The sequence below is a fragment of the Haliaeetus leucocephalus genome, unplaced genomic scaffold (assembly GCF_000737465.1).
Source record: "Haliaeetus leucocephalus isolate CR32 unplaced genomic scaffold, Haliaeetus_leucocephalus-4.0 Scaffold83, whole genome shotgun sequence".
NCBI classification, from domain to species: domain Eukaryota; kingdom Metazoa; phylum Chordata; class Aves; order Accipitriformes; family Accipitridae; genus Haliaeetus; species Haliaeetus leucocephalus.
In genome coordinates, this window is record NW_010972519.1 from 2,309,859 (window position 1) to 2,337,401 (window position 27,543).

The 27,543-nt window shown below is 44.0% G+C and overlaps 1 protein-coding gene across 1 annotated transcript in view; it reads left to right on the forward strand.

Annotated features, from left to right (window-relative positions):
• The first annotated feature begins 542 nt into the window (after nucleotides 1-542).
• Nucleotides 543-27,543, forward strand: part of AOAH (acyloxyacyl hydrolase (neutrophil)) — an 80,767-nt gene continuing 53,766 nt past the window's right edge. The window contains exons 1-5 of the mRNA XM_010582585.1: nucleotides 543-593; nucleotides 1,027-1,181; nucleotides 15,160-15,255; nucleotides 19,742-19,802; nucleotides 20,890-20,989. Of these exons, the coding sequence (XP_010580887.1) occupies nucleotides 1,028-1,181; nucleotides 15,160-15,255; nucleotides 19,742-19,802; nucleotides 20,890-20,989 (411 nt within the window). The 5' untranslated portion in view covers nucleotides 543-593; nucleotide 1,027. The remainder of the gene's footprint in view (nucleotides 594-1,026; nucleotides 1,182-15,159; nucleotides 15,256-19,741; nucleotides 19,803-20,889; nucleotides 20,990-27,543) is intronic.

Consider the following 27,543-nt stretch of genomic DNA (forward strand, 5'->3'; position numbering starts at 1 on the left):
AAAGAGACAGGGAGACCTTTCGTTGTTGTGACTGCCAAAGCAGGAAAAGCTCAGGATTTTTCAAGCTGTGTGGGCAGCTGGGGGCTGCAAACCAATGCACTCAAAGCTGATGAGAACAGGGGTTCAGCTCCCACTGCTCTTATGCCAGCAGCTACCGCCTGTCCCCCCCAGGCTCGACCCCAGCAGAACTAAAGCCCTGGCAAAACCTCGGCATGGGAGCCCCATCCCTCCCACCCCAGCAGCTCCAGCCCGAGCAGCGTCTTTCTTTTATTTTTCACGCCCGGTCCTCCCGAACGGAAACCCTGGTCAAAAATCTTGCAGAAGCAGCCAGAGATACGTATTTTTTCTTGTCAGTGGTGGAGGGCAGAGGAGTGACAGCGGGGATGGGGGGGAGGAAGGGTTTGTGGAGCTGGTTTTTTTTTTCCTTTCTGCAACACTAGTTGTTCAGGGGAGTGTCTTGCGTTATTAACGCTGAGTGGCTCCGGCAACTACTGTGGTTTAAGGTTGTTAGTCATCCGCTGCTACTGCAGGAGACACGGGAGCACTGAGCCAGAGCTGTTCACACAACCCTCGTGGTCCTCCCAGGCCAGCAGGTTGGGAAGAGCTGCAAATGGGGCAGTGGGGTTGCGTGGGGGTGTGGAGAGCAACCCGGGGCCTTGGGGGCATCCTCCCAGCCCAGTCATGGGGTGCCCACATGTACGGGACTCACCGGCTTGTGGTGGGTGGCTGCAGAACCACCCCAAATGGCCTGAAGAGGGGCTGAGGGGTGTGCAAAGGGCAGGGGCCAGGAGAGCACCTGTGATGCGCGAGTGCGGGATCCCCTGTGCACTCCGTAAGAGGGCAGAGGTGTGTGTCCCCGCCTGGGAAGTAGTCCCTGCATTACATATAGATACATAGGTGCACAAGTCTCCTTTCACCTCAAGCTGCTAATAAGACAAGGATGCAGGATGCTCCCTGAGCATTAAAGGAATTCAGGTCCATGTGCACCCTTCCCACCTGATTTCTTCCTTTTTTTTCCTTCCTTAGGATGAGGGGATCTAGGCAAACATTCTTTAATTTATTCTGCATCCTCTGGCTCCCGATTCTGCTGAAGGCTGCCTCTTCCCCCCCTCTCCCCCGTGGAAACGACCCATCGGCCGCATCGCTCTCCTCCGGGCTGTACAAAGGACACACCTGCGTCGGTATGTATTCAGGTTTTGTTTGCCTGCTGGACTAGTTCATTTGTTACTCCACCGGTGAGCTGAGAATTGCTATGCACATCATAAATCACTCCTTTATCTATTTCAACAGCTGTACTGCAAAATACTCATAGTCTTTGGCAAAATAATCACTGAAGATTTTGCAAGGCCAGCATGGAGTCTGGAGTTATTTTATGATTTTGTTTTTGAGTGGCTGCTTCCCAAAGTTCATGTTTTTGCTCTGCGGGGAATAGCATCTGAAAAGCTGGCTTTAACGTCTGGAACCTGAAAACAAGGTGTTATGGGGGTCCTAGTATTTGTTAGGGTTCACGATGCATTTTGCTTAGCTGCAGGAAGGCATGGTTTCCCTTGGACTCGCCCAGGGTGTCCTCATTGATTTCATTGCCTGGGAAACTATTCTTAAGAATAGGCGGTCCGTACTTGGGCCAGGGAGCTTTGTGGTCTGGATGGTCATCTCTGGAAATAGCCAAAGGCTGTTTCCTCACATTTCCTTTCCTTTTCGCGAGTGCACGCATCTGCATGACCTTTACTACAGTGGGGTGACTGTGTTTTGCCAACCCCCCTCTCGTGTGACTTTGGTGACTGATCTCCACAGAAGCTATAGCTGGGGGTATCCTATTGCCTCAGCTGACTAAGCGATTCCCAAAGCAAGACCAGTAACACCGAAGTCAACGTGATCTGTGGGTATCTCTGCACCAGAAATGCCCTTGGCGTGAGACTCTGTGTACCTAGAGAGATGCTGTAGCTTTTATTTTTTATGTGAGCAAATGTTAAATGATGGATATGCTTTATGCATTATGATCCAACATTTTATTTTGTATTCTTTCAGTTTTTCAGGGCACTGGGCACTTTTGTGCTGTAAACATAAACCCTGTCACGGTTCTCCATCCTTCAGAAGGAAATACTTCCTTTCAGCCCAAAATTATTTTCACTGTGGCTCAAGGAACACAATTAGCAATAATAATCCTAAGCTTGATAAAAACAGGGTTTTGCCTCACTTCTGAGCCATCCACAGTGCCCCTATAGATTTTGGCAGGCAGGGTGAACTGAAAGTGGAGCGAAGTCAGGGTGGTGAGGCTTGCGCAGCCACTGCCAGGGTTCCACCACCACCCAGAAAATGAAAGCGAGTCGTGAAAAACAGAAACGTCTGTCAGGGACTGGCCTTATTTCGGCCAGCAGCCACACAAGCAGTGACTGAGCAGCTGCAAGAGTGAGAGAGAAGTGGTGGTTTTTAATGGTGAGATCTTTAGGCAGCTACGTTTTTGATGGAACGGGAAAGGCAGTGAGCGTGCTCGCCTGTACGATTTTTACACTGGTGTTTTTTAAATGTCAGGTGTGAGCATTATCTGCCTTTTCCATCCTATTGACCCAGCAAGGGTCTAAGTTCCTAAAGTGACTGCACATTGCATTGAAGTCACCTTGCACATGATAAATTGTGCTTTTTTTTTCCCCTCCTGAAGGGAGGAAAGCTGTGCCAGCACCGTTGCATTTCCCCGGCGTGTTTGTTCAGTGGGAAGACTCCAAAAAACCTGCCTCCCATGCCAGTTGCTCTCTCTGAGGTGTCCTTTCAGCTAAAAGCATCCACATGAGGTCAGCTCAGGACCAAAACAGACCTTCTGCACCTCTGTAAACCACAAGCTGCAAATGAAGCATGCAGAGCATTAAAACTGCACGGGCCGGGCCTGGCAGGGAGGGCTAGTGACTGCACGCAGGCAGGCCTGCTAGCCCAGACCTGGGGTTTCACTGATTAGCTGCTCTCTTGACTAACTCTTGAAAACACTGACAAGCCATCTGTGTCTCTTCCTTTTCACAAGTGGGGAAGGGAAAGCATGGAGGAGCTGGTGTAACCATCAGCCATGGCACGGAGTAGGGTTAATGTCAGTTCTTGCGGCTGATTCGGTGACTAGCCCTCTTAGGAGCAGAAATTAAGCCGAGATCAGCTTCATCTGTAGGAGGAAGATTGTGATTTCCTTTCAACAGCTCGACCCCAGACCCTGCCAACTCAGTGTGCTGTCTGGGAAGGCACTGGGAGAGGGCCATGAGAACTTCCTCTGTGTCTTCTTGGTCTTATAGATTGAGGCAGCATTTTTAATGTGAGAAATGCCCACTGCCGAATGTATAGGAGATTTTCTTGAAGAAATGGATTTTTTCATGCAAGTTAGATATGTGGTCAGGTGCCTAATCTTTCAAAGTTATTTGCCTCTCTTTTCTGAGGGAAATGAGGTGGCTGCACATTGAATAGTCATTTCTGATCACTCCTGTGTGTGTACCACCTGCATGATCGAGATGATTGCTATGTTAGTAGCTAAAGCTGGTCAGAAAATGGATGCTCTTTCAGTAACAAAATGAAGAAAATATTTTCCATTAGGCCTTTCCACTGAAAGTATCACACTTCTTGAAGAAATATGTGGAAATGATATGACAGGAGAGCAAAATGCAGCTCCGGTACCTCTGTTGAATTCGATATGACTTGGTTGCTTTCTTCTTCTGTTCCCCTTGCTAGGAGCTCTCCTTGGGTAGGCACCATCTGTGCCAGTAAATTCTGGTCGTACTGGGAAAGCGGCTGGATGCTTTAAGAGACTCCCCTGCCCTTAGCACATCCTGGGAAATATATTTTGGGTAGGCACCTATAAGCCGATATGGAATAAGGCTGGAGGAGAGGATGGTATGCATGGTGTGACAGCAGGCTGAACAATTCAGGCGACTCATAGGGAGAGGTTGGCCAAAACATTTCTGCTTGTTACTTGTCTAAAAAAGAAGGTGACTTTTTTACAGCAAACTTAATTGTGTTAGAAAACATTTTGACAGACGTTTTAATCAGCCTCAGTAACTATAGAAAAAGTCACATCATTTTTGCTACATTTTCTTGAAAATTTTGGCTGCTTCAAGCAGAACAAGTCTTTTCATAATTGACTCAGTGTAAAAATAAAGCATCTGGAAAGTGTTGCCACCTAAAAAGGGATTTAATACTACTGCCTTTTAGAATTAGGGAAAGGAGGGGGAAAGGACCTGATGATAATCCTCCTAGACACAAGATCAGATGTAGTATATCTAAGCAGTTCCTAACCATCTCCAGCCTGCTCTTAAATAGCTACATGGTCTTTCTTTGGCCCTGTCACTAGAAGAATTTTCCCAGCATCTTGCAATCTCTTTTCTCCATCAGTGTTTCCTGCCTCCCCAGACTGGAGAAATGCCCCCCTTTTTGCATACCATGAAATCAGCTCAGGCCCTTCCTCTGGGCCTCTTGCATGCTTTTCACATGATACATTCTTCTGCTTTTTCCTTCTGATAGATAAAAGGGCTTTAGTAAGTTTTCCTATAAGCAAAGGCCCAGGAAGCTGTTTTTCCTCATGTAAAGATGGTGAGTTTTTGTTCCGTGCGCAGGTTTGGAAGCTGGATCCTAAGTCTGGTTTTCGTTCCTGGGTTTGTTACTGACTGGCAGTATGGCTTAAGGGATTTATTCAGGACGAGACCTAGAAACCCTTTTGCTAGGTGCAGCCTGATAATTTCAGTTGGGCATCCTGAGAACGAGATGCTGTGTATTTTTCTCTCAAAAATGAAGTATGAATGAGCCAGCCCTTCAGATACTCAGGTCTTTGACTTTCCCAATCTGTCAAACGAGGAAAATACTGCCCATTTCACAGGGCAAGGAAAATTTTAAGTTAACATTAAGGTACCCAAAGACAGTACAGAAACACTGGTAACTGTTGACACTGATGTTAATGTTTCATCATACCTAAGATCATGTTCTTTATTTTTTTACTATTTCTGATTAATTTTTAAAGGTTTTATTCCACACCTTCCACCACCCCGAATTGCAACAGGGCCCTTGAAGGGTCTTTGCAAATTGCCCTGTTCTCTACCAAGGGTGAATTCATCCAGAAGTTTCTGAAACAACCTCAGAAAAGGCAGAAGCTGCCCTGGAGGATACAGAAAGCAGGGGAGACACTGAAAGACAGGAGGGAACTGCTGTATTCATCTCTCCTCAACATGGTGAAGAAAGGAAATTTGGGGAACTGTAGATCAGTCAGTTAAACATGAATTCCTAGAAAAATCCTTCAATAGTTAATAAAACTTTATAAAAGCACCTTTCAAAAGTAAATATGAGTAAGACCCTCACTGGATTTATCAAGGAGAAACAGTGTCAGATCAATTTAATTTTCTTTGCTGATAGGATAATGGCATGTAGGCACAGAATAAGTAGCAGATGTTACAGCTGGACTTGAGTACGGCTTTTGGCACCACCTCAGCACTAATCTAATGACTGAGAGATATGTAACATTGATTAAGCTTCTATAGGGCAGGACAAAACTGGTGGGTAGCCTTGTTCAGAGAGTAATTATGAGTGGCTCACTCCCTAAGTGGAAGGATGTACAAAATGAGGTCTTTCCTGGACCTCTGTTTTGAACATAGTATCATTCCATATTTTCACTAGCTTAATGAAATAGTGTGCTATTAAATCAGCACCTCATCTAAAGCTGGAAACGTTTCCAAGTACAATGGAGGGCAGGATTAAATTCAAAACGATCTTGAAAACTTGGGGTACTTGCCCCCCCAAAAGATCATTTCAATATGGGTATGTTGAAGACACTTAGGCAGAAATACTCAGTGACACACGTAGCAGATAAGGAATGACTGGCTGGGTAGCATCCCTAGGAAAGATCATCTGGGCTTGTAGTGGCACAATGATGGCATGCTGTAACGAAAAACGCACACACTGTGTCCACCAAGGTGTGTGAATGGAAGTTAGCTTGCAAGACATGCGAAGTAACCTGCTACCTTTGTTGGCATTGACAACGCTTCAGAGGAATTTCTGCCTTCCCTTTTGTGGCTGTGCGTCAAGAATGATGCAGAGTGACAGGAGGTTTCAGAGAAAAACAAACATAAGCTATAAAGAAAGACTGAATAAATTAGAGTTAATTAGTGTAAAGAAAAACTTGAGAAAAGGCATAATATCTGTCCTCAAAAACATTAAAGGGGTGATCCATTCTCCAGGTTTGTAACAGCTATGGCAAGATATAACAGAAATGGATACCAGTAGGGACATTCAGGTTAGGAAGAAAATTTTCTGATGGTAGTGATAAGTGAGCACTGTCACCAGTTCCTGAGAAGGCTGTAGAAGACCTCATTAGAGATGTTAACAGATCTGTGTCCACCCTGTCCCTTAGGAATGGCATAGATGCCATACATCAGCTGCTAGGGCAGAGGCTGGTGTAAAATGACTGCATCCAGGCTGGCTTTTCGGGGGTTCTGTGCTGTGACTGTGAGAATCATTTGCAGATAGCAGGGTTTATTTATTTTCTCCCCAGCAGCAGGCTGCCCTGCTCCTTTGGCGATTAACTTTGGCTGCCCTTTTTGGAATGAGGTGCTTGGTCAGGGAGCGCTCAATACAGCCAGACAGCAGCACTTTCCATCTTCTTTGCTAGCGAATGGAGATCCTGAGGGTCAGCAGCCAGGGAAGCAAATTTCCCCATCTTTGTGCTCGATATAATGCCATTCTCAGCAACCTTTGCGGGTCACCTATTCCATTCACCCAGGAGCACATAATTCCTAGTGTGTGGAGAAGCCTGTTTTTGAAACGTATTTTCAGCTCTGATTACATTAAAGAACAGATGTTTCTGAGTTTCCCAGCAGCGTAAAACGTCGACCTCTACCTGTGTTGATTTGTGTGATAGTCAATGTCCTCAACAGTTTGCCTCCATCTAGCTGTGCATGAGTGCAGGGATGAAATATGCCCCGTGGAGTGGCAGCAGGACTGGTGGCATTTGGAGTTCCCAATAACTTCACACAATGGAACATGCCAAATGGAGTTCGAGGCTTTTAATAACTGCACTCAGACAAAGTGGCTGTGCACATATTGTCTGGGGAGGCACCATGACAGAACATATAATTTACAGCTCAATGAGTTCTGTAAAAAGGCCATGCCCAATATCCATGTAGCACTACAATGTATTTTACTCTGAAAGGCTGGGAATCAACTTTGATTACAGCTAAAACAGCGCCAAGCTGCAGCACCTCTGTTCACTTCACTGACATTGCTCAGTTTACTCAGCAGCAAAATTTGGCCTGATGATCAGTAATAAATACCAAATTTGACCATAACACTTTTTCCTCTGATTATACTTTAGAAAGAAAGACCACAGGCATGTGAGTAGTACAGTAGAGATACTAAAACAACTATTAAAATAGGAATATTTTCTACAAAGATTCATATTTTTCAGCAACTGATGGTAAAATTTCATTTTCAAAATCACCCCAAGTCCTACTGAAAGTTTATGGCTGTAATGCAAATATACCTATTGATCACAATAAAAAGGTGTGCTTAGCATACTGACATATATACATGTACGTGTGTGTAAATACACAATCATATATATTTATATGTGCATTTGTAGACATGGGCAGTCTTGAATGTTTTACATTACTGATGCTTGTCTTTAGTATAAGTTTTCTTTGATAATGTTATTTATTTAGTATTGATTGTCTGTTTGGTTGCTGATTGCCACAAGGTGTGTGCCTCCTGCTCTTGTTCATATGTTAGCCCTATACAGAACTTCTGCTTATGTTTAAAACAATCACTTTCAGTGGTTTTAGGAACTGCATATCTGAAACAAGTTCTGTGCATTCATAATCTGAAAATGGTCAAACCTTTGTGACAAGGATGAAATTATCCAGTTACATTAAGTCCCCCTGCCACCATTCAGGTTCTGGTAAATTTTTAATACCCTTTCCTGATTTGGAAAAGAAAACTGTGTTAATGGCACACATACATACTTTTTTTTTTTTTTTTTTTAATTAATTAATGCAGAAAGCATTTCCATTGGAAATGCCTAGGGTTAGAGATTTTGTTAAATGGGGCTCTTTAAAGTGTAATGTAGGAAACACTAGGGATACATTTGGCTGGCAGGTATGGATACCAGAGTCTTCCACTAGATGAAAACTGAATTTTCTGTACTGGCGTTAACTGTATCAAAGTCCTCATTGGGTGTCTTAAGGAAATGATAATGAACGAATAGAGCCCTGAAATTAGGGGTCCAAAGTGACTCAATGCTATTGCATGAGCAACAGAAATGATGATTGGTATTTCAGGGTTTGCTGGTTTTGTTACAGAGCTACAATACACTCAAAATAGTGCTACATTGATATTAGTATTTCGAAAATGTCTTTAGCCAGTATACTATATGTAATTTTAGGCCCAGTGACAGGTTTGGTAATAGTGTGACATTTAGCATTTCCAAGATATTTTATGACGCTTAGCAAATTTAGGGGGAAAAGGTCTTGTATATGCCAACATATTTGAATATGGATACCTATAATTATATTCCATCACTTTAGTATCTCTATGAAATACATTAACACTGTAAGTGGAACAGGAAGCAAAGTGTGAGTTAAAAGACTTTTACACTTGGATCCCTTTCTAAATTACCTTTCAAAGCAACAAATCCTCTGGCTGTATATGGGAAAATAACTATCCTAACTTTGCATATACAGTTATGTGATTTGAGCTGAGTATTTCCATGCTGGAATGAAATCTTGAGGTTATAAAGGGCTGTTCTTTGGAAAGTATCAGCTTGGTGCTGAGAAGCAGTGAAAGAAGGCAAGATGGGTATTGGGAAGTATTAGGAAAGAAATATATAGTGAAAAAGAAAACGTTCCTGTATTGTAAGTTTGTATATCCGTGGTCTGCCTACACCTAGAATACCTACGTGCATGTCCCCATCTCAGAAGAGAAAACTTTATTTCTTTCTAGCTCCCCATGTGAATGCTCTTACTTCAAACAGGAATGTCTTGTTCCAGGTTGAACTGGAACTGGATTAGATGAATTTGGAAAGAGGTATTTTTACACCAGATCAACAGCATCTGCACAAGGACTAGCAGTACTGTCTTTTGTAGACAGGCTCTGGGGACTCCTCATCTGTAGGCTTTAAGAGATGCATTGGAGCATCTATAAATGGAAGAAGCAAAGTCTGTGTTTTGGGAAAACCTTCACCTTCTATATAAAACCAGGAATGTGATAGATGGGTTCATTTATACAGGGGCTTGCTGCTGCAGACAGATATCTGAGGCAGAGGTTTGACGCTTCGCCAAGCAAGGCTCCAGCTCCTGCTCCGCTGCAAGTGAGCAGGGTGACCACAGCCTGGCTGGCAGGGTTTGCGGAGAACTATTGGTGTCCAAGGCCAATTTTCTGGGCTTATATCCTTGTTGTGCTCCTGGAGGTACGTTTAATTTATGGCTGAAGAACAGCAATATGGCTGGAGGGGCAAGAAAGATCGCCAGCACCCAGGAATGTGAGCAAAGGATGGCAAAGGAGGATGTGCCAGGTGCCAGAAATCCCATTTAGCAGAGTTTTACTTAGACAAATACATCTACAGATCTGAAACTTAGAGAGGCAGCTTTCACTATCCAGACACTTCTTGACATCCCTAGGTGTAATTCTAATTATAGAGCATTTCAAACATGTGCGGCAGAAGTGGATTAAGTTAAATAGTCTGCTCAAACTGCTAGAGGCTTCACAGCTAAGAAATGAATTTCTCTAGCTCTGATTTTATTATTGGGATATGATTTTTTTTTCCCCAGCTTATTGGAAATGTCATTTTATTATTACACGCTATTTTCAAATACATGGAGAGAAGTACTTCCTGATGTGTGAGTTTTCAGATTACTGCTGCTGAGCAAAATGGTTATGGTTTTCTCTTATCTATTCAGAAATTAATAGCAGATGGGAAAAACTATTGCTAAAAGAGACAGGCATTTTATTAATACCAGAGTCTAGTTTCTAATGGCTGGTAGGCATTATAATACCAATGAATTTCTTCCAGAGAAAACATCCTTCAGCCTGTCAAGGCATTGAAAACTATTACTGAAGTGCAACAGCAGAGTCAATTTCTTGAAACTTGTTTCTAAAGAAAATCACGTGCAACTATAAAAAAATCAGAGCTTTTTTTTTAACCTTTAATTATGAAGCCTATCTACATTGCCTCATATGTGCCCAGCTCATGATGAGAAATAAATCACATCTAAGTAGCTACTAAATCAAAAGCAATAGTTGCTAATGACTGTCCAGATCTGGAAGTGCTTTTCTACTGATGCCAGAGTATTAAAAAGTTTATATTCTCACACACATCATAAGTAATTGAAGCAGTGAGATTTCTATAGTCAAAGATAGCTGATTTCTCCCTGTCCTTTTTAGCTAACTAATTATTTTCCATTTTTAGCCAGCAGAATTAAGACCCATTAAAGGCTAGAATAACTGGTTAGCATTTCTGTTGATATTTGGTGTGCAGGGAGATTTCTGTTGGTTTCGTTAGAGGGTAGTGGCTTCTTGCATCACAGCCAACAGCGAATTCTTTTTCTGCCACTAAATCCAGAGGAAGATGATATATATGATTAAAAAGAGAAAGGGTAGTCTGAGTTAACTTTATAGACACTAACATCTTGAGGTTTTACCTATAGCCCAACACAGGAGATGATATGTTCTCCTAGAGGATAAATCTGAATTACTGGGGGGAGCATGTTTTTATCCAAAATACCAGGAAGCCTGGTGGGTTAGATTCCCTGGACTACAGTGAGTCCCTTTAGACATTCCTTCTCCCTCCTCCCAGGATTCAACTCTTTTCATGAGTGATTTACAATGTCCAGCCCAAAAGCTGCTCCTGATGACATCAGTCTAAATGAAAGGCTTTGAGGCCAGCAGAGCGCGAATGTAAGCAGGCATGGCCCATGGCGGAGCAATAAGAAGTGCCAGCAGATCACGAGGAGTAAAGAGAGGCGGACCGAGGGCACCTGGTAAAAGCCCAGGTAGACGGGGGAAAGAGAGAGCAGATCAGCCAATAGCACGCATTGGTGGCACGCATTCCTGGGGAGAATCTTTCCCACCGGAGGGCAGGAAGACTTCCCAAATCTGGGTCCAGAGACTTCAGCCACAATGCCTGAGGCTGAGGGTGCTCCAAATGGAACCACAGACCCCTTTGAAAATCAGTCAAGACTTTCTTTATCAGCTTATCCCATGAAGCATAGCATTTTGTCTGGAATAAGTGCATTTGTGGGGGAGCATTTGAATAACTGAGGTGTGGTCTGTGGGTGCCCAAGGCGGGGAGGGTGTAGTAGCATGACCAGAAGCACCCTCTCTGTGATAGTAAAGACTAGTTTATGAGAACAAACATTTCGGAGTTCAGCTCTGTGGGTTTTTCCCAAGTAGTCAGGCTATTATTATTGTTATTTGTATTCATACAGCATCTAGTAGCCCAGGGTAGTGCATTAAGTACTGCACAAACTCAGCGATGGCTCCGTTAACTCTCATGTGAAGCATATCTCCCTTTGGGCCTGGTTTGATAGACACAAAAGTGTCAAACTGACTTAATCAACATGAAAAATTTCCATTTAATTTCTGGGAGCCCACTGCATGTGTAGGGTTACCTGCATTATTGTGTTTCTGATTAAGAATTCTGTTTCTATTCAGCAGAGCTGAACCAAAAATAGCTATTTCCCCCCTCTCCCCGCTTTATGGTACTTTGACAAATATGAGAGAGAAACTTACAACTTCAGTGGAGACTGTCTTCTTGTATAATAGAGGAAATGGAAACACCAGGGTTATTTTGCACTCGGGCTGTTTGTCCATAAGCCCCTTTCTCTGCACTGGCTCTACTGGAGGCGAGAAGATCTCACGGTGATAATGAAAATGAATCATGGGGGCAACATCTAAGTCAAAGAGAGAGGAGCCTCTTTGCACCTCCACCCTGAGATGAATTATTAGGCAGGCTGCTGAGCCTGCGCCTGGGGTGAATAACTCTATTTCAGTGTAAAAGCAGTGCACTGAGGTGCAGCTGGGCTGAGTGCTGCAGCCAGAGGCAAGCTCGCTCCTCATCTGCAGGGGAAGGCGTGGGGCCATGTCATGAGCTGGTCAATCCCGATGCAAGAGGGTTGACTTGTTGCATCAATGTTTTTATCGGGCCAGCTTTTACACTGAAATAAAACCTCTCCTTGCAGCGCTGGAGCCAACATTTTGGCACCCGAGGACACTGTAACTGAAAGCAGAGACATTGCAGAGGTTGATTTCTGCTCGCGTCTGGAGCAGACCCGCCACGGCACAGGAAGCACGAGCTGCAGTGCAGGCAGCGGGGGGGAGGCGGGCAGCGTCCCACTCACACCAGCAGCAGTTTGCAAGCTTCACTGTGGCAGTGCACGGCACCTTCTGGTCTCACAGAGGATGAGGAGGTGCCAGAGGCAGGAGACAGACTGTCCTCTCTGCAAAGTGTGCTGGCGAGCCCCGGCTGAAGGTGCAGGAGCGCTGGGTTACACAGCATGGGCAAAATGAGCGATATTTCTCTCTGCGGCAGTCAATGATACTGTCAGCTTCCTGGCGTCACGGGTTACTGAGCCTCAGGGACACGACATCCCAGATTCCTCCGGTTTTCACCTGCCCCCTTGTGTCTGAGCTCACGCCTGTGCTCACAACAGGGTTTTTTCCCTCGCTTTGCATCCAGACTTGCGATTTCGTAGTATGGTCAGGCTGTCCTACTCCTCGAGCCGCATCAGTGACCACTCCATCGCTGTTGCCCACTTGCCCCTGTGCTCAGTTCTGTGTCAGCCTGTGTTTTGGGGACTATACTCTCCCAGCTCCTCTGCCCACTGAAGCATTTTCCTCTGTTAACATTGCTAATCTCAGTGTCTCCCAAGTTTCCTTCTCTCCTCATCTTCACCCCCCATAGACTCCTGGACCTGTGTCTGCTACATGCTGGCACATCCTCATCGTAGCTTCCTCAAGCTCCTAGTGCAAAAGAATGAGACGTAAAACAACAAAAGCTGCCTCCTTTAGAAAATATCAAATGACTAGCTTGGACTCCTTTTTGTCTTTCTGACTTCTAGACAGCAAGATTGTTAGGTGAAGGCCTGACCTTGGTAAGAGAAGAAAGGAAGGCACAGAAAGAATATGTGGGTTTGTGGTTAAGGCATCATTTTGGTCATTTAATTTTTCTGAACCTCCATCCTCATGAATAAAACAGACGTAGAAGGCAGGGGAAGGGTAGTTTTTGTTGTCTGTAAGTTGTTCATGTGTGTTAATAATATGGCTTTGTAAGAACCAAGTTATGCGATGCCAGGGTCTGTTTTCAGACTCTGGGGCCTGTGCAGGGCATGGCTTGCACCCAAACAGCAGGAAGTCTTTTTCACCCCTCAACTCCCCCCTCACCTTGACTGGGTGTCCTCACCCAAATGTGCTCTGGGGACTGGTCCCTAGCACAAGCACAAGCATTGCCTGGGGCATGGCACAGGATTAGGCTGTGCTAAGGCACCTGCTAGTGGTTAAACAGGGACCAGATGGCCCTGGGCTCTTCTTCAAACCCAAGTCCTGAGAACACTTCACCCTCCAGCTTGGATAGCCCAGGTTTTAGTCTGGGTCTTTATTATTCTACTTTTTTTAATTAACTGTTAATTCTTTGGGCTAGCCTGTGGCTATTTTTAGGGGTGGGGAGAGGGAAGAAGGAACTACTTGCTTCAGGGTTTTTTCTTGGTTGTATCTGTCTCCTTTTATTCTCCTATTCTTTTAGGCTGACAGGAGGTAATGGCTCTTAGCATGCTTTATAAATCATTGCACTGAGGACTTTGAGTGAGCGTTTTATTTAATAAGTATGGAGAAGTGGGCTTTTATCCCTGCAAAAGAGGTGGCAAGTTCACTATAATTTCCAGTGAATTACTGTATTTGGTGTAGAAGAAGTAATAGAAGACTCAGATACTGGTGCTATACCAAGTTCCAATTGTATTACCTCCTCTTTGACGTGCTACTTGATCCATAGGAGCATCGAAGGTATTTACACTGAAAACCAGCACTTTGATTTAATAGCATGTAGGCAGGGGTACTTGGAAGGAATTTAAAAGCTCACTTTGAAGAGTTGTGCCAGTTTGAAAACCTGAATATTAATTCTTTTGAGCTTTGGAAAAAGATGCATCTGCAGTTACATCCAAATGCTGCAGCTCATCTCCATTTCTAGACTGTCAGAGCAAGTCCTGAGAGCTGAGATTTTTTTTGCAGAGGGGAGGAAAGAGGGTTCAGCTACAGGGGTTTCAAAGAGAAATCTTTATTCAGGCTGCTGGAACCTGGCATCCTGGCTCCTTGTCTCCTGGCTGCCTGGGATACCCACCTCTGTTACACAGGCTCTGAGTCCAGGCAGGGACCTCACTCTGGCTGCCAGGTCTGACTATATTGGTCAGAATTCGCATCACCAAATGTGGTTTCTTTATAAAATGGTGAAGCCACTGCAGAAAGAGAGAGCACAATGCTGGCCTATGGCAATTTAAAGTCGACTAGAAATTAACCACTTATGGTCATCACATGGATTTTGAATGATTGCTATGTGGGGATCACATTGAACCTACTTCAGCCCAAAAATATCAGAAAAAGTGCTGTACATCTCAAGAAATGCTTCACTACAATGTGCATGTTCTTGGGTCTCAGCCACAGCTAGTCTAAGGAGCAACTAGGCTTTAGCCCTGCTTGCACCCAGATTAGCAATGAGAAATAACCAGCTTCATAGGTCATAGGAAATAGTTTTGATAGCTATCTGTGTGGCTTCTGTGGAGAGGTACAGAAGTCCTATGAAGTACAGACCTGTGCCTTTTTTCTTGTGAGAAATAACAAGAGAACAGCTGGCCAAGCAGGCAGTTGTAATAGTGGCTGTACCCCCATGAAAGGATGGAAAATCATTTTTTCAGGAACAACATCCAGTGCTGTAAAAGCCAGGCTGTTCTGTGCACTCCTCTGGCATCAACATCCTCTCTGTGATAACCTACAGGTTTTGAATAAAGACAGCAATTCACAGGTATTTTTTCCCCTTGAACACTCATCTGCCATGGAGCATCTTAAGAAATAAAATGCCCAGCAATGCCTGAAATAATTCTATGGTGCAGGGTGCTTCACCACATTCGCAGATAACTGCATTCACTCTTTTTGTTTGTTTGTTTGAAGGATGTGTGCTTGTGGTGTCTGTAATTGAACAGCTTGCACAGTGGCACAACAGTACAGTCAAGGCAGCCATGGAGAGACTGTGCAACTACATACCTGGTAAGTACCAAATAATACACCATATGTTATGTTGCTACTGCTGTATTTCTCTGTTAATTAAAAATTCACATGTGGAGTCTGAAAAAGCTTTATCTACTTCTTGTGCAGCATCTCAAATGAAGGTAGCTGAAAGATAGCAAGGTGCTATCTGCAGGGAAGTCAGTGTCATGGCTTATTTGGCTTCAGAGCCCGGATTTTGTCCCAAAGTTAGAGTGAATGGGGTTGTATTAAGCCCACATGCATGTGAGCACCAATGCATGCAGACCTCTTCCCTCCCTTTTTCTCCACTTTGTCTCTTTGTTCGTAGATTAAGAATAGATTCACTGTATTCCCAGACACTCTTCTTTCTTGTTGATGTGGGTTTTTATAGCAACTGTGAAGAAGAAAATGTTTTCAGCAGGTATAGGAAGCCACTATTGTAAAATCTCAAAAATGAGCTGAGGTTGAGAGGTGTAAGATGGGAGCATTTGGTCTGCACAGAAAAACTATTGAAATATAACTCATGATACAAATTTCAAAAGCAATAGCTATTCCATATGAATGTATGTAGACTCTCCTTTTTCTGCCCTTTATTTTACTTGCCCAAAGGAGCTTAGCTGACTGAATGCACATCCTTAAATAGAGAACAGTTTGAATGCCAGAATAGCTTTGTGCCTCACAGACCAATCCTATAACTATTTAAGTAACTAGATCTCACATTCATGAAATCTTTTTAACATTACGAATGTAAAAAGATGGCTTAGGATTTCTCTTAAAAAGTCATTTATATAGGACTTCACAAATTGTATCTCTGAGAAACCATCTTGCTCTGTAGACCCTAGTTTCACAGAAGATGCATATAGAATATTAATTCCCTCCTTTCCAAGAGAGGATTTCCCGATGCAGGATGGGGCAGGGAGGTAATTGCTGGGATTCATTCATTGTTAGAAAGACGCTTATCTGATTTCTATTCCATAAGTCATATCCTCAGTGTTTTAAATTACAGGCACATAACCATGAAGTTACAATTAGAAGCACTGATCCTGCTATTAAAATACAATTTTCTTCTTTAAAATGTGACATGCTAGCTCTATGTTCATGATTCACTCAGTGGACCTTGTTCTGCTGACATGTCAAGATATTTCTTTTCAGCTGCCATCCTTTACACACATAAAATCCTATTATCCCTTTAGTTAAATCTGTATAATCCAGTTACCTTCTATGAGATGCATGGATATGCCCAAGAGAAGAAAACTGACCCTGAATTTAAGAGGAATGAAAAATCCTATGGATTGTGCAGGAGCTACAGTGTAACCCAATTTATCCTTTCCTTGGAGAGGAGCCCAGCTGGAGTCAACAGCGTCCTCTTGCTACTTTGAAACAACAGAAAAGCTTTGGATGCTCACAAGGGGCAACCTACTAAAGCAGGCCATGCCACTTCACCTGAAGGAACAATTTCATTATTATACACATGCCTACAGTTGATTGCAAGAATAACAGCAACAAATTAATGCCAATGGCGATTTTCCTAGGGCCAAAAAGAGAATAAGAACTCATGTGTTTTTTTTAAAGGGGCCTCCTATAATTTCAATTACAATCAAGTTGGGGTTGGATCAAGACTTCAGTGAAGTTATACGATGTTCAAGAAGAAAAATGTTTAGACTAAAAGAGAAAAATTCAGTACCTGTCAATCCCATAGGCTGTATAGAAAACACAATTGCATCCTTATTTATATGGAAACATTTGCCACATGTGTGATTCAAGTGACATAGCCAATAAACCTATGAAAATAAGAACAGTAACACCATGAGTGAAGGAGGCTCTTGAGCAGAGAGAAACGCAAGGTCTGGGGAATGGGCAGTATTTCCAGTGTGAGAGATGTTAGCAAGAATGTATGTTTACCTGGATACTGGTTGTCTGCCTGATGAAACAGAGGTGTCTGATACCCAAAATGTGCTTTGAGACCGTCTGCCTCTGGTGCTGCCTTTGAGTCATGCTCTGTTTCTGCGTTGGCCACTGCTGTGTAAACACCTTAGAGCTCAAGTGGAAATGGCAACATGATTAATACCATCTTTCTTGCAAATATTTATCCTCTGGGATTCAGCCAGAATTTGTGTTTCTAGGACTACGAAGCTATAAGAGGAAAACCCTCTGGATTTTTATCATGGAAGAACAGAGCAGTTTAGGGGATGTCTTTTACCTAAAGCAGGGCAAAAGGAAGCATACTCTAAATTATCTCTGAATTTTCCACATTTAGTTTGGTTTAAGCTCTTCTCTTGCCCCTGAATACTCAAAGTTATTCATCATCTTCACTCTGTCTTCCCCTCCTTTCTGACTTACACAGCTTCTTCCTAACAGAGCTTTCCCTCTCCAATATCCTCTCTTTGTGTGTGTTAGCAGAGCCGGAGGTTTGTGAACATATGACTGCGGGCTGGCTCAGAGGGCAAGTCCTGTAAACACTGCCTGTGGCTTGGGTCTGTTTTGCTGGAAGCCAAAGTCTGAATGGCATCTGTATTTTCCAAGAGGACTCTATGTGCTTAGTGATAATTTTATGCTATTGCTATTCTTTTTACCACCTATCATTTGTTACACCATATCAAGCTTCCCATATGCATAAGGAAATCAGCACCTAGAAATCAGTGTGACCAGCAGACCCCCAACATCAGGTCCTCAGAGCTGACGGCCAGCCAAACCCTCCCCTCCTCACAGCCACCAGTATGGGTTACAGCAGCCAGCTGGCTCCTCCAGGGCCAGAAACAGTATGGAAACCAGCTGGTTTGGGAAGGAGACCATCACCTGTGATGCACTGGGGAGGTGCTGGGGAAGCCAGCCACCTTCTCCTGTGGGCTACTATAGGGAGGCAGGTGCCCCATGGGCAAGCCTTATCAGAGAGTGTTTTAATCAGCGATGATACCAAATGCAGGGTTATTGATGACTGCAATGTCTTTCCTTTTAGGTGAACAAGAATAAAATCTAATTCTAGCCAGGAGATCAATTTTTAACTTGCAGATTGCTTCTAAAGAGCCAACAGAGAGGACTTATGTGGCAAAGGAGGCAAAGAAATGAAGCTAATAACTTGATTGAAATAAAACACCTGGCATGGGATAAGAAAAATCAGCTATTGTAGTTATAGAAACTGCCTGCAACACCATATGAGTAGGAGGGTGTTGGGGAAATTATCTTTTCATTCCCTGCTACGCCTTTCTGGTCCCAGTCCTCCTTTCTCAGGGCACAGATTGCCAGCTGGGGTGTCTGCAGTCCTGGCAGGAGAGCAGCCACCTTCCCCCGCTCTCACGGGAGTGAGAGCACACCCATGCCTGCTGATGGAGTCAGTGCTGTGAGGTTTTTTTACCCTCCCTGCAGAAAAACTACCCGCCTTGGATGCAGCAGACCCCCGGCCTTGGGCATGTCCAGCCTGACGCTGGTTAAAATTGAATATTCAGCCCAAAGTTGGAGGGAAGTGGCTGCTTTGGGGGTTTCTGAGGCTTTTCTTTGGGAAAGATAAGGATACTCTATGTTTTCTTCCCCAAGTACAGATAGTTATCTGACTGGGTAATGGAGGTGCAAGAAAAAACACCATCTCTCAGGAATTTCAGGAGCTGCAAGTTTGCCATCGCTGCACTTGTATGAACCTGCCTCTTCATGACTTTTCACACCACCACCCCTGCTGAAACAAGGCCTGACACCTCCTTTGCAGGATATGTGCATGGTTAACCAGCCTTTGCCTGTTTCAGGCCAAGAAACAGTCAATTTTCCTCCATGGGAACTATCAGACCAGTGCTGCCATCATGCCCTACCTGTATTCAAACCCCCAATCTCTTCCGCAAACGTCTTTGCTCAGGTGTGAGGACCAGTTTTTTTACAACAGTACTTTAAAGAAATCTCTGATGAGCTGTCTTATGGAGGGCATGCTTCACCCAGATTAAAGAAAGCCACCTGAGCCAGCACCCCAAAAAGGCACACGGCCGCAGACTGTGAAAGGAAGCCAAATGAAAAGTGTCAAATATTTGTTTGAATGCAATTACTCCTGCGCAACTCCTGCTCTACACAAAACATATCTCTTAACTTATACAAACTCCCAGAAGCTCCAGGGCAGCTCTAGCAGTAGCATCAAGTCCTACATCACTTTCTGCACTTTGATTTATGTATTTGTTTTCATTCTTCTTGCAAATCTACTGAGCTGTTTGTTTAAACTGCTTAGAAGATGCTGTGGCATGTATGATTCCTTTCAACTTTTCCATGATGCCATACCCGGAACATTTAACAAATGCTAGTTATCCTTTTTAGTCTTTATCATGTGGCTCGCCTAAAGCCAGAGAAGGGCTTTAGGTAAGGTTAGAAATTCAGGTTTTCCCATTCTCTGGTGCTATACTGAGGTCACAGATTCACACACCTTCCCCTAAGATAAATCAGCATTCACCTAAATGAAGCAACTGTTGCTGTATTTTGACTGTTATAAAACCAGTTTCACCGTGCTCAATTAATTAAAGAAAATTATGTTTTCTAGAAAAACTGCAAGGCTTCTGTTACGTACTTGCTGAACTTTACGGACCACACATAGCTGAACTGTAAGTATTGCTGGGTCCTCTCAGGTCTTTGCTTAGTTTGTTCTTGACATATACATATATGCTGTTGGATTGAAGTTCAGGGGTTTCATTCTTAAAAATCACATTATTATTATTATTAAAGCAGAGATGCTTGAGAGTGATTCTGGTTTGACATTTGGCATAGCTATCCCTGAGTGAATAAACACAGGCTGCCACTGGTAACCATTTTCATACTCCATCTGAGTCTCAGATCAGGCCCATCTGATGTAATTACCTTTTCAAATGCAGCTCATTTGTGTGAGTGTGTGTGAGACCAGGTTCTACAGTCACACTACTGTAATACTTGGCTCTTGCTTTCCTTTCTACCTTTAATCAAGCTTTCTAATTGTCAGCCCCTACATGCTCTCAGACCTGACCTTGATACACACTCTTGGGGAAGCCTACTAAGTAATGTAAGTGATTAAAAAAATAAAATGTAGGTCATTTGATTCCTCTTTGAAAGTTCTTAGTTTAATTAACAGAGATTTTGCTAGACCTTCTTCCTCCCTAGGGTTTTTATTTTTATTTTTAAAACTAGCCAAGGGACTGCAAAGTGCTTACAGGACTAAGATGTGCTATAATCAAACATTTTAATTTAATTCCTTATTAGCCCAGAGGTGTCTCCCAAAAAGAAAGAAACAATCCTAGCACTTGTGCTTGGTGATTAAAGGTTAATGTTCTTTGAAGGATTTCTGCTTATTTTCTTGAGTTAATGATTGAACATTCATATGTGCCAAATTGCATATGCATTAACTTTAACCTTTAAATCTTTGTCAGACTTATGATTGATTAAAAAACAGAACAGTCATAATGTGTTTGATTCAGGTGCTGCATATAAAGCACAGTGCTTTTTCATCATCCTGGGATCCAATTTTAAATGCTGAATAGGATGCCGTGGCAGAAAATCATTAGGACCCAACACTGTACTGAGTAGCGATTACAGGCCACAGTGAAGTGAGCTGAGGTTGTTGTTTGGCATTGGGGAGATTTAACTTCCCATGGCAATAGCTTCTACCTTCAAGCACCCAGAAGAAAGTAATAGTCTTTGTTTTTGCACTGTTTCCTTCAGCATAGACAGGGAAATGAATGCCGATGTGGTCTGCCATTCCTTGAAACTGTGTAAACAGGATCCAGGACAACCACTTTGTCATCTCTATGCTCCTCCAAAGGTGAGTTGGTTTTCAACTTTTTTTAAAGCTACAGATTGTGGAAGGTCTTCTAAGCTGGAACTGAATAGTATGGAGGCTTCCAGTGCACGTGCATTGTCTGGGAAATAAACTTCAACATTTTGAGTGTGGACACTTCTGGAAAACATCTGTTTGAACGAAAGGTACATAATGCGCATTAGCTGTGTGGAGCACCAACAGGGTTGTCAGAGAGTGGGAATTACAGGGCCAAATTCTCTTGTACCAGTCCAGGTCAGAGAAGAAGAGTAGGGAAAATAAGATCTCACGTTCTCCAGATTTTATTGTTAAGCAGTACAACAACCCCAAACCAGGTACTCAGCTGAGGTTCATCCATACCACCGTGTTACCATGGTGTGACAAGTTATCCCCACATTGCCTGGCAGCCTGTGTAGGTGCTAGTTACCCGCTGCAAAAGCAGGGCTATTTGACTGGGATTAGCCTGAAGTGCAAGAGGTTTAAGGTAAAGTGCATAACCTTTTGCCACAGGCTGGAAACTTACTTAGTTACCACTGCTTTTGTGATGTATGGTTACTTGCTACGCCACAGTAACTTGATTGCATGTCCTAGGCCTTTGCTACTCAGACACTTACAAATCTGCATAGGTGTCTAAACACATACAGTTTGCCTGGGGCTTTTTTTGGTTGTGGGTTTGGGTTTTTTTTTTCCCAGTCATCATGCAGCCTCAGTCATAGTAAAATGTGTGAGTTATGGTGGTTGTTTGGCAGTGTTGAAAAGCAAATGATTCACTTAGGCATCTATTTTTAGAAATCTTTTTCCCTGCATCTGGATGGATGAAGACATATTCGATTTCTAAAAGTTTGCATAAGTTGGTTCACACAAGGCCTCATCCAACAGGCCTTGAAATCCGTCAAAGACTTTTTATGGGCTTCGATGAGCCATGGTTCATCTCCAAGATGGATTTAGTTCTGCCAATATTAAGACCTGGAGAAACACTTGCCTTCCAAGAACAGCGGTAACATTTATTTTATAGCAGGTGTGTCCCCCATATGACTACTATGCTCTATGCTACACCAACAGAGAGATATACGGGTGTGCAACCAGGCAGGGGTGAAAGAAGATGAGTGCAGGCAGCAGAGAGGGCCCACACTAACTTGACTCAACCAGGATGTTGCCCAAACTTCATCAAATGGGTTCCTTCAGAAATTCTGTGTCTGAACTGGTAAAACAGTTCATGGGTCCTTCCACCCTTCCCCAGGGTACATCAGAGCAAGCTCTCCCTTAATAATTGCCAGGTCTTTACTCATCCCACAAACATTCCTGAGTCTCCAGCACTTTCTGCCCTGGTAATTGCAAGTTTTTTCCCTCCACTGCACTTGTAACAGTAGCAAAGACTCTGTGGGGCTTTTTTTCCCTTTTAAATTAGGAGTCCTGAAGGTAAAGGTGAGAGTACAGCAAAGGCTGGCAGGCTCCCCCAGCCCTCAGTGGTCACGCAAGAGGACAGCAGGAGCCGTAGAGTGGTGGCTGCATGTGCACCACGCTGCCAGCCTGAGGGTAAGATTTTTGTATGGACTTGCTTGTGGGGAGGAAGAAAGAGAAGTAGAAAACACCCTGCACCCTGACTTTTGCAAGGTACCTCTTGGAGTGAAAGAGGATGCAGGCAACGAACTGCACTTAAGGAAAAAGGATGGCCTCTCCGTGGCTGCACAGTGAGCAAGGCTAACGAGTCTGGAGAGAGAGGCTCTTTAAACTGAGGTGTCTCCAGTGCAGAAATTAGAAGATCTGTGGTGAAATGCTTTGCCTATCAACCAGAGGGGACAGGCTGCCGCTTATGGGGTTGCTGTCAAGTCTTTGGTTAGCTCTTCCCATCTCTCAGAGCAGGTGTGGGACCAAGCTGTTGACTCCTTCCACCTTCAGCGACAGCTCCAGCGACTGCACTTTATGCAAGGAAAACAACTGAAGATGGTTTTTTTTGGTTTTGTTTTTTAAACAAAATTTGGACTCTCATTTGCATGGCCTGGAGACTGTCCCTCTGAGTGAGTGGCTCAAGCAAACCCTCTCCCTTCCAAGTGGTAGTTAAATCCCTTTCTGTCAAGGTGTATTTTTTTCTCACCAGGAATAAGGGAACTCTACCAACAAAATGATTTTTCTACCCCAACTGTGCACTCCATTTTAGCTCAGCTGGTATCCTGAGACAGCGTGGGGAGCCTGGGGGAGATGGGAGGAGAAGAGCAGTGCTTAGAGTTCATGCTCAAGTGGTTGATAAATTGCCCACAGTAACTCTGTGACAAGTCAGCCTGAGTAAAGATGAATTATGGGTGAAAAAATTAATATGCAGTCAGACACGCAGATGCATAAAATGCAGTTTACCTCATATTTGCTTCTTTGATTTGTAATTTGATTGATCACTTCAGTTATATGAGCCTGCAAATGTTGGCTCAGTCCCCTGCCAAGTGTTTGAACAAGACTTTAATACTAATGACTGTTTTGTTCAACTCTATTGATTTTCAGGTACTTTGTTTATTCATTTAGACTTTTGGATGCCCATTGTCCCAGAATTACTATCATATTTGTACTGGCAAAGGGAGTAAAATAAATACAGAGTTACTTGCCCTTATAAGGCAGTATAATGTTCAGGTTTTAATTACCTTTAAGGTGGCAAATATCAACATGTAGCTGCTTTTTCAGTCAATAGTTTATTTTTCTTTGTTTCTGTAATGTTGCTCTAATGAGATCGCATGTCTCAAGGAAGGAAGAGCCCCTGCTTCAGAGGCCTTGCAAACTATCTACATAATGGAGACACTGCAAGCTGAGTGAATGATATGAGCGTTGTATAACATACTTCCGTGGTCTCTGACAAGTTAGCCCAAATTAATTTTTTTGCCAACCTGCCTGGAGCCATTAGCACTCTGCAATTATTCTGTGAGACTTGGTTCTAATTATGAATAAAAAATATTGCTCCGTTCACACGGAGTGCGATGCTCTCAGCGTGGAGCTGGAGGAGGAGAGCATCCAACCTGGGTGAGTGTGGCTCTGCTGTGGGGGCTGCCCAGGGGCTTGGGCAAGGTGGGCTGCCCTGCTGGCAGGCAGTTTCAGGAGCAGACCCCTGATGCTGGTGGGGAAGAGTGGAAGGGTCACTTGCGGCTCCTGGGTCACCAGCATGGCTGTGCGAGCAGGTGTCACTTGTAATGGGGTCCTGTGAGCCCCTAGTTGCCACCAGTGGCCCATACAGCAGAGCCTGGGCCAGGGCTGGAAGTGTAGGTAGATGTGCATGCGTTGTCTCTCCTGCTGCATGTTTCTTGCCCAACGAGAGGTTCTCCTCTACCCTTAGTTTGAGGGTAGCAACATGGGGACTCCTTCAAGTGAGGAGGCAAAATAATAGGGTGCATCAGAAGTGTACGCTTACCATAGGTAGCTGAAAACTGGGCAGTATCTAAAGCTGCTGTAATATGCCTTGTGGTGTAAGCTACATCAACAGTGGATACTCTAACATTAGCTGTGGCACCGCTCCAAAACGCTGACAGTGGGTACAGGTATCCAAGCTAGCGGGTTTAGGATGACTGGATATTTTTTTTTTAGTCAAAAAGTTTATCTGCTCACATAGTGGAGGACTTTCTGCACCAGGTCCTTGTGATACAGGGACGTTCCTCTAGTGAGCAAAAAGGGCTGAAACAGGGTGAGGGGTTTTAGGCACTGCCTACCAAGCTCCCCTTCTGGCCCCGGGAGGGAGCAGGTTTGCAGGAGATTATTCTCAGCTTGTCTCTAGATTGTTTTAAGCCAGCTGGCCTGTTCAGTTAAATGGCAATACTTTAATTGATTTTGTTGGGGCCAGACTAATGGCTTGACTTCAGCACTGGAGTCCTGCTGTTGGCAATCTCTTAAATGGCCTGTGTTGGACGGAGCTTGTACTCTTCTTTCTGCCTTTTGGAGTGCCTCTTCTGCTCCCCATGACTTTTCTGCTCTGGATTATTAGACACTTTGTGACTGCAGATTTTAGCTTAATCTCCAGCAGTAGGATTTTGCTGGGAGTCATCTTACGTCAGCAAAAATATACATGTTTATGCTAATGTCATTTTATCTTAACAAAATAAGCTTCATTGCCACAAGCACTCGTGCTGGTTCATATCCCCTCTATCAGGTCTTTCACTGACTTTGGAAAAAGCAAAAGCCACATCCCTCATGTACATTACTGAGGCCAGCCTGCTCTTTGACGAAGTAGGAGCCAACCATTTCTGGCTGGAAAAAAGAAACCCTCTGGGGTTTCATAAAATAAAAATACTCCTGCTATTTTCTCTCTCTCCTCTCTCTCTTTCAGTGAAAATGTGAACTGCTTCCCAGGAGGTGAGGCAGAACCAAACTCCGGGGCAGGAGTGCTTCTGCATTCCTGGTAAGAGCAAGCTGCCAGCCAAAGGTAGACCTTGGCTGTGACCCGTTTCCTTCTTTTGAGACCACAGGCTGTAAAGCAAGTATCTGTGAGGCAAGCTAGGTCCTGGGGAGCAAGACGCCCTCCTTTTAGCCCTTCTTTTTGAAAATAGGTAAAATCTACTGAAATGTGTGTTGTTTCTGCTGCAGTCAGAACTAAGCCCTGAAGAAACAACCTATAGAAGAGCGATAGTAGAAGGCATAGGCTGAGCACCAGTTCTTTCTCTTTCACTTGTTTCTCACCATTTCCACTGCTCCTCTTCACTGGCAGAAAATAAAATGCAAAAAAACCCCTGCCAACCAAAAACCCAAACTACCCCAAAAAAACAAACCACACAACCCTAACCTTCCACCAAATAAACCCAGAGAAAACAAGGTGGCGTGGGGTTTGCAGGGTGCTGCGTGCAGCTGTGTCATACCGATGCAGAAGCTGCCCCAGGCAGGACCCCTGAAAATAAGTCTCGGGTGACCCACAGGCACAGCGGCATTTGGGGTGGGAGGCTGGCAGACAAAAAGTGTGAGGACAGGGAAGAGTTGCTCATGGATGCTGACTGTGTTTTGCAGAGGCAAGCTAGAAAAAGTAAATCAAAGTTTTTCATCCAGAATGCCCAGAGTCTAAGTCCAAATGAGACAAGTGGCGTAAAATGAGAAGTCAGAGTAATTGCCCTGGGAGGAGAAAGGATTGAGTCAGACTTCACGTGGTTTAGATCTGGCCTTGTACGGAAGGTCCCTATTTTGCATCCAGAGCACATATTGTTTGGTTTGGCTGTCCCATGCAATCGTAAAGATTCCCCCTGCAGCCTCTGCAGGATGAAAGGTGGGAGTAATAGAACAAATCCCAGTTTTGCCAGTGTTGTTTAACAAGCTTTATAGTGTTTTGGTACCTTGGTATGTGTACTTCTGGTAAAAGGATGATGAAAATGAGTTGGAAGGGAAACTTGGAGTGTTTTGTAATATCCGCTCTCCTGGGAAAGAGCTGGCTAACAAGGGTGATAAATGAGAGAGAATTAGAGTTGGTTCGTGTGTTTGTTTATGATGTTTAGATTTGTTTGCAAAAAATTCTTTACTGGGAATACATGGGCTCTGTGGAGAGCACTGAAAGAAGGCAGTGAATGCAATCCCAGTGACCCCCCTGCCCTCAGCCCCATCCATGTTGTGGATACCTTCTGTACGCCGGGCAGCAGGGCTGTGCCGATTTGGGCGGATGGGGCTGGCTGCTCCCCAGGACGCCCGCACACCCTCCGGGCAGCAGCTGCCAGTCCATCCATCAGCTGCTGGAGCCAAGGGAGCCCCTTCCTTGGTGGTGTTTTCACGCCATGGGAAAGAGGGGAGGCTGCTGCAAGAGAGGTTGTATGGGCTGTATGGCCTTTGGTGGTAGGCTTGACAAGCTGGTGTCAACCAGAGATTACAGGTGACCTGTGAAACCAAGAGTGTTTTCTCCTGGACGGGTGTTTCAGCTGACAGTCCTCCACAGCCCACCCTGGAGTCATGGCTGAAGTAGCTTCTGCAGCGGGAGAAGCTCTCATCTTTCGCATTTCAGAGAGAGCATTTTCTGCACACGGGGGGCAATTCAGCCTTTCCTCCCTTGTTTTCTGCTTTCTGTGTGCAATATTGCTGTAGCTGGCTGAAGTGTGCATATCTCATTCTCTGCTGCTGAGAGCAAGAGAGGTCTCTCCTCCCCTGCCCAGCAGAAAGGGATTGATAAATCCTACCTCTCTGGAAATTTTTCATCATCATACTCAGTTTTAAGCCATTTTCCTCATCTGTCTCTGAAGTTATCTTATTGCAGAAATGAGAGCAGCTGGTAACGTACAACATAACTATGGCAAATGTAGGATGCGTGTTTGGTTTTGGGGACAGCAGTTGCCCAGGGGGAAGAAACTGAAACAGTGTCTTGGCTCATTCCTAGCATCTCTCATCTATTTGTGACATAGCCAGATTTTTATAAGATTTTAGACACAATGAATAAAACATATATTAAGCACATATATTTATGTGACACATATATTAAAAAACAATAACTTATAAGTCTGTGTTCCTTGCTGCTTATGCTTATTCTTCCTTATCCCTTTAATATTGCTCACTATAAATTTTTGACCCTTGAATGTCACACCTAATTAATTTGCTTTGATCACTGCCTAAATCAATTATAATGA